The sequence below is a fragment of the Nicotiana sylvestris genome, chromosome 9 (genome assembly GCF_000393655.2).
Source record: "Nicotiana sylvestris chromosome 9, ASM39365v2, whole genome shotgun sequence".
NCBI classification, from domain to species: domain Eukaryota; kingdom Viridiplantae; phylum Streptophyta; class Magnoliopsida; order Solanales; family Solanaceae; genus Nicotiana; species Nicotiana sylvestris.
In genome coordinates, this window is record NC_091065.1 from 116,740,497 (window position 1) to 116,747,589 (window position 7,093).

General features: G+C 38.4%; 1 protein-coding gene across 1 annotated transcript; it reads right to left on the reverse strand.

Moving 5' to 3' along the window:
• Nucleotides 1-496: 496 nt before the first annotated feature.
• On the reverse strand, nucleotides 497-1,117 carry LOC138878097 (uncharacterized). Its single transcript, XM_070157754.1, has 2 exons — nucleotides 725-1,117; nucleotides 497-598 (listed from the first exon to the last, which is right to left on the reverse strand). Exons 1-2 carry the CDS (start codon nucleotides 1,115-1,117, stop codon nucleotides 497-499), a joined length of 495 nt encoding a protein of 164 aa, XP_070013855.1.
• Between the last annotated feature and the right edge of the window lie 5,976 nt (nucleotides 1,118-7,093).

Sequence of the window (7,093 nt, forward strand, 5' to 3'; positions counted from 1 at the left end):
ATTACATGTATTAAAATACATCTATAACTTTCTTGTAACTGTTTTTCTTGCAACATATTTTTACATAATATAAAATAAACAAGGTTTTTCTTCATAACCTGTTTCAGTACATAGTCATGACCCTATCTTTATATATTAGGAAGGGTTTGAGAGGTGACTTCGTTTATGAGTTTGAGAGATGACTCTGTTATTCTCATGGGAAAAACACTATGATGAATGTCTTGTGTTTGTTGAACACGATGATGAATGCTGAAGACTTTGTAACTTTTTCTCAATACTCGTCTCTTTGTGGCCGACTTTTGTTCGATATTCATATCTGTTTTTCTACACATATCTGTGTATAATATGTAGTCCCCCAAGTGTTGGAGCGGTGAAGTATAAAGCCTCGAGCACTTGTTTATTTCTTTCAATTTGGTCCTTTTCCTGAAACAGAAAAATATACGGGACTCGAAGGTGCGATTATAGATGAAGACTGCCTAACTTGTGTGTATTTCCATCAGATTAATTGTAACCCTGGGCTAGGAATTTTAGAATAATCCATTTTGCCTTGCAGGTCGTGACTCATCATTTGGTACGAGTTAGGGTTTTTTCCTAGCATCTAAAATCGTTAGTAAAACGTTAATAATTCAAAAGAAAAATTTTAACATGGCGATACCTGACCGTGGGTACTTTCTCAGAAGTAATATCTCTTTAAATGGACGGCATTCCAATGTGAGGGTAAAACTTTGTCGTCCATTGTCTCCAACTCGTATGCTCCTCTTTCTGCAATGTCACGAACTTTGTATGATCCTTCCCACGTTGGACTTAGCTTTCCTAAATTAGCAGTCTTTGCAGATTGGAACACCTTTTTAAGCACGAAGTCCCCAATTTTGAAAAATCTAAGGCGTTCTTTCCTATTGTAATATCGTTCAATTACTTGCTTTTGTGCTGTCATTCTTATTAATGCAGCTTCTCTTCTTCCTTCAAGAAAATCAAGGTTGACACGCATCTCTTCATTATTAGATTCCTCCGTTGCCTGAACGTACCGTGTGCTTGGTTCACCTATTTCAACTGGAATTAAGGCTTCCGCACCATAAACCATTGAAAATGGTGTTTCTCCAATGCTTGTTTTTGTCATTGTACGATGAGCCCATAATACTCCAGGTAATATCTCAGGCCAATTACCTTTTGAATCCTGTAACCTCTTCTTCAAGTTGTTGATAATGACTTTGTTAGTGGATTCCGCTTGTCCATTACCCACTGGATGGTATGGCGTAGATGTTATCCTTTTAATCTGCCAACTTTGAAGAAATTCTGTGATTTGAGCTCCTATGAATTGTGGTCCATTGTCACACACGATCTCCTTTGGTGCTCCAAAGCGGCATATTACATTTCGCCATATGAAGTCGTTAACTTCCTTCTCTCGTACCTGTTTAAATGCTCCTGATTCTACCCATTTAGTGAAATAATCTGTGAGTACAAGTAGAAACTTTACCTGACCTTTTGCTTGTGGTAGTGGACCTACGATATCCATTCCCCATTTCATAAAGGGCCACGAGGCTATAATAGGGTGTAGTAACTCAGCTGGTCTGTGCATATTATTGCCGTATCTTTGACATTTATCACATTTGGACACGAAACTGTTTGCCTCTTCTTCCACCTTAGGCCAATAATATCCTGCTTGAATTAATGTTCTTACCAGCGACCTTCCCCCTGCGTGATTTCCACAATGTCCTTCGTGCACTTCCCTCATCACATATTCTGTTTGAGAGGGTCTAAGACACCGTGATAGTGGTCCACCAAACATCTTTCGATAAAGATTTCCTTGATATAAACAATATCGAGCGGCTTTTTTGCGAAGCGCGTGAGCCTTACCTTTGTCAATAGGCACGGTTCCGTGCTGTAAAAAAGAAATAATTTTGTTTCTCCAATCCCATGTTAAATGATTAAAATTTACCTCATTCTTATCAGGTTCGAGAACGGAATGAAATAAATGTATGACTGAAGCATTTGCATCGTTTGCTACGTCAGCTGCAGATGCGAGATTAGCTAAAGCATCTGCCTCCACATTCTCATCTCTTGGGATCTACATTACCTTCCAAGTTTGGAATTGCTTAATTAGTTCCCGTACCTTTTCGAGATATTCTTGCATTCGAGTTTCCCTGGTTGTATAAGTCCCCAACACTTGATTGACCACGTGTTGAGAATCACTCTTGATTATAATTTGTGTTATGCCGAGTTCTCTTGCCAATTCCAAACCTGCAATTACAGCTTCGTACTCTGCTTCATTGTTAGTTATAGAATGACATTTTATAGCTTGCCTAATAGTTTCACCCGTAGGTGGTATGAGAACTATACCCAGACCTTCTCCTTTTACATTAGATGAACCATCAGTGAATAAAACCCAAGTCCCCGGGTTTGCCCCATTAAAAACTTGTAATTCTTTTTCTGCTTCTAAATGCATCCCCTGACTAAAATCAACCACGAAATCAGCTAGTACTTGAGATTTTATAGCGGTTCTGGGTTGATAAATGATTTCGTATTCACTTAGTTCTATATCCTATTTTGCTAATCTTCCTGACAGTTCGTATTTATGCAAAATATTTCGAAGCGGAAAAGCAGTAACTACAACAATGGGATGGCATTGAAAATAAGGTCTTAATTTTCTAGATGCCATGATCAAAGCTAATGCTAACTTTTCTAGTTGTGGGCATCGTGTTTCAGCATCTAGTAAGGACTTACTTACATAATAAAAAGGAGATTGTTTACCTCGGTCCTCACGGACTAAAACAGCACTTACCGCAACTTCAAACATAGCCAGATAGATGAGAAGATTTTCTCCCACCTTTGGTTTTGCCAATAACGGTGGTTTTGACAAATAAGCTTTCAAATTTCTAAGTGCTTGTTGACAATCTTTATTCCATTCAAAACAATCTTGCTTTTTGAGTGCAGAGAAAAACTTAAAACATTTTTCTGAAGATTTGGAAATAAATCTCCCCAAAGCTGCCATTCTTCCCGTTAATCTTTGAACTTCCTTTTTATTAGTAAGGATATCAGGGATTTCTTCTATTGCTTTGATCTGAGAAGGATTTACCTCAATACCACGGTTAGAAACAAGAAAACCCAAAAATTTACCTGATGAAACTCCAAATGCACATTTTTCTGGGTTGAGTTTCATATTAAATTTTCGCAAAATTTCAAATGTTACAGATAGATGAGAAATATGATCATGAGACTGTTGGGTTTTGACGAGCATATCGTCTATATATACCTCCATTGTCTTTCCTAAATGTTCCTGGAACATTTTGGTGACCAACCTTTGATTGGTTGCCCCAGCATTTTTGAGACCAAAGGGCATTACTTTATAACAGTAAGTCCCCCTGTCTGTGATGAAAGAAGCTTTTTCTTCATCACTAGTGTCCATTTTAATTGGGTTGTACCCTGAATATGCATCTAAAAACTTAAAAGTTCATGTCCTGCAGTTGCATCAATTAATTGATCTATATGTGGTAAAGGAAAAGAATCTTTTGGACAAGTTTTATTAAGATCTGTATAATCTACGCAGACTCGCCACTTACCATTTTTCTTAGGGACAACAACTGTGTTGGCTAACCAATTAGGGTACTTTACCTCGCGGATTGACCCAATTTTTAATAGCTTTTGGACCTCATCTTGAATCACCTAGTTTTTGAAAGCCCCTTGCTTTCTTTTCTTTTGCTTTATTGGTGTAAAGGATGGGTCTTCGTTTAACTTGTGAGTCATCACATCCGGTGGTATTCCTGTCATGTCAACATGGGACCAAGAAAAGCAGTCCACGTTAGATTTTAGAAATTCAATTAACATACCTCGCATGTTTGAGTTTAAATTAGCTCCAACATAAACTTTCTGTTCAGGCCAATGCTCAAATAATATCACAGCCTCGAGTTCTTCGATGGTTGTTTTGATATTTTCATTCTCCTCAGGTTCTTGAATTGTATCAGGTCTCGAGTCTAAATCTGTTTTCTCTTGCTCAGTTGAGGTTTGATTGCTGGCACCTTCAACTGTTTCCTGTAATTGCTATTTTTCTTTGTTTACGGTACTCGTATTTGTTACAGCGTTGATACTCTTGGCTATTTGCTGATCCCCTTGAATTTGACAAATCCCCCACGGTGATGGAAATTTAACAACCTGATGTAGAGTTGATGGAACATCATCCATATCATGGGTCCAAGGCCTCCCCATGATCATATTTTAGGCCATTTCCATATCAACTACCTGAAATTTAGTTTCTTTAACAACACCTGCAGCAAAAGTTGTTAGAATTACCTCTCCTTTTGTTTCCACACTTGAATTGTCGAAGCCTGACAAGGTATGTGCCTTGGGTATCATTTTGTCTTCAGCTTGCATTTCACGTAATACCCTTAGTAGTATAATATTTACGGAACTCCCTGGATCAATCAAAACTCGTTTTACATTAGTATCATGTACAAGTAAAGATATTACCAGTGTGTCATTTTGTGGAGTTATCACTCCTTCGGTATCTGCATCATCGAATGAAATACTTTCATTTTCTAAAACCTGTCGTACCCGTTTCCCGTGTGTAATTGTTACTTTAGAAACCTTGTTGGAAGCTGTGTAGGTTATGCCGTGAATATCTTCTCCCCCACTTATCACATTCACTGTTCTCTTGGGTGAAGGAGGCTTTGGTGGCTCTTGCCTATTTTTCATATAGGCTTGTTTACCTTTTTCACTAAATAACTCAGTGAGGTACCCTTGCTTCAATAGATGATCCACTTCACTCTGCAAGAATCTACATTCTGAAGTTTTGTGCCCGTGATCATTGTGGAATTCGCACCAATGATCTAGATTACGTCTATTTGGATTTGACCGCATCTCTTTTGGCCACCGTACCTTATCTCCCATGCTTCTCAAAACAGCCACGAGCTCGGAGATAGTGACATTAAAGTTATATCCGCCGAACCGTGCCTTTAAACTTCTGTCATCATCTCGTGACTCTTGTTTGTTCCGATCATTTCTGAATTTCGATGAAGAACCAGAGTCCCTGTTCCTCGATTTTTGATCATATTGTTGGCTATCTTGTTTTGACCGTGAGTCTTTTCCTGCAGGTCCCATATATGGATCGTACCTGTTTTTACCTGATCTTTTTTCGGTTTCTGATCTTCTGGAACCGCCTCTTTTTTCATGATGAAACTTAGGTACAATATCTTCTTCAATTCGCAGCTTCGTACTATACCTGTTGTAAACATCATTCCACGTGGTTGCAGGGAATTCTCGAAGGCTTTCTTTGAGTCTTCTCGTGGCTTCAGAACTTTTGTCATTTAAATTACTTGCAAAAGCTATTGCAGCCCAGTTGTCAGGCACACGGGGTAGAGTCATTCTTTCATGCTGGAATCTATCAACAAAGTCTCTGAGCAACTCTGAATCCCCTTGTTTGATTTTGAAAATATCTTCCATTCTTTTCTCAACCTTTTGAGCTCCCGAATGTGCTTTAATAAAAGAATCTGCAAGCTCAGCAAAAGAATTTATAGAATTTTCAGATAAAAGAGAATACCAGGTTAATGCACCCTTGGTGAGTGTTTCTCCAAATTTCTTGACCAGTACTGATTCAATTTCTTGTTTGGTCAAGTCGTTGCCTTTCACGCCTGTTGTAAATGCAGTCACGTGGTCACGTGGGTCTGTAGTACCATCATATTTCGGGATGTCAGGCATTTTGAACTTTTTCGGAATTGGAAGGGGAGCAGCACTTGGCTTCCAAGGTTGTTGTGAGTATTTGTCCATGTCAACTCCCTTTATTGCCGGCGGAACTCCAGGGATTTGCTCAATACGCTCATTTTGTTCCTTAATCTGTTTCTGCAAGGTTAGTACTAAATTTTGCAAATAGGAATTATTTGAATTACCTGGTCCCCTTCCTGTGGTTCACTGGTGGTTCCTCCAATGTATCAATTCCCAGAATTAACAAGACCAGAACGGGGATTCTCCAATGTATTATTATTAGGAGTTGGTGTGGGTGGTGCAGCAGGCAATCGACTAACTAGAGCCTGAAGAGCTTTGCCGACCTGTGCATCAATTAGCTTTTGTAAAGCTTCATTTGTACCTCCTTCAAAGTGTTCAGATTGTTCTTGTTGATCAGCACGGGATTCAGTAGCAGGAGTGCCTTCACGAGATTGACGTGGTGAATCTGGAGGGGAAGGAACCACGTCACCTTGATTTTGATGGATTTGATTTTCATGGTTTCCCAATGTGTTATTACTGTTATTGTCGTTGTTGTTTGACATGTTGATAAAAGACGAATAAAATGCAGCTTCAAAGAAAAGATTATCAGTTTCCCGGTAACAGAACCAATTTGTTTAACCAAAAATATGATTCTTTGATCAAAGTTAAAGATAAATAGAAATTCGGGCTACTGATAATCAGGAGACGAAAAAGAAATAATAGACTTTTTGAGAATGACAAGTAAGCAGTAGATAAGTTTGTATTTTAATGTAATGTTGACGGTATCCTCTGTCCTTACAAATGACCTGACCTCCTTCTTTTATAGTTGATCCTAAGTAAATGAGTAATACCTTAGCCTTAATGAGACAATTATGAGCAATAAATGAAATTAAATAAGACGTTACACAATCATTCCTATTTAATACCAAATCTCTAACATATTGGGTATTTAATATTGAATTTGGACTCCTTTTTGTCATCATATCCATGTCTTCAATGCCTTCTGATCTCTTGTCTTTAAGTGACCTAAATAGGTACGAAGCTTGTATTATTCGTATTGCCTCTCGTGCCTATTTAGCTTTCCTTTCCCCGTATCTGTTGTCACTCGTGCCTCTTAACTGATCATCATGTTTTGACCATTTGACCAGTCCTCGTGTAATGCCATGTCACCTTCAATGTAAATTCAGTTTTTTCCCTATACAACGACATCCTTCGAACTGAAATTGGGGTCGCGACAATATGACATATTCTCTTCTTTCAGACTTGAATAGTACTAGAGATGATTGGACCATGAGGGTCAGGGTTTTCCGGATATGGGATTCTATTAATTTCAAGCAAAGCAGAGAATTGAATAGTACAAACATGATCCTTATAGATGAAGAGGTAATACATGTCTTATTCT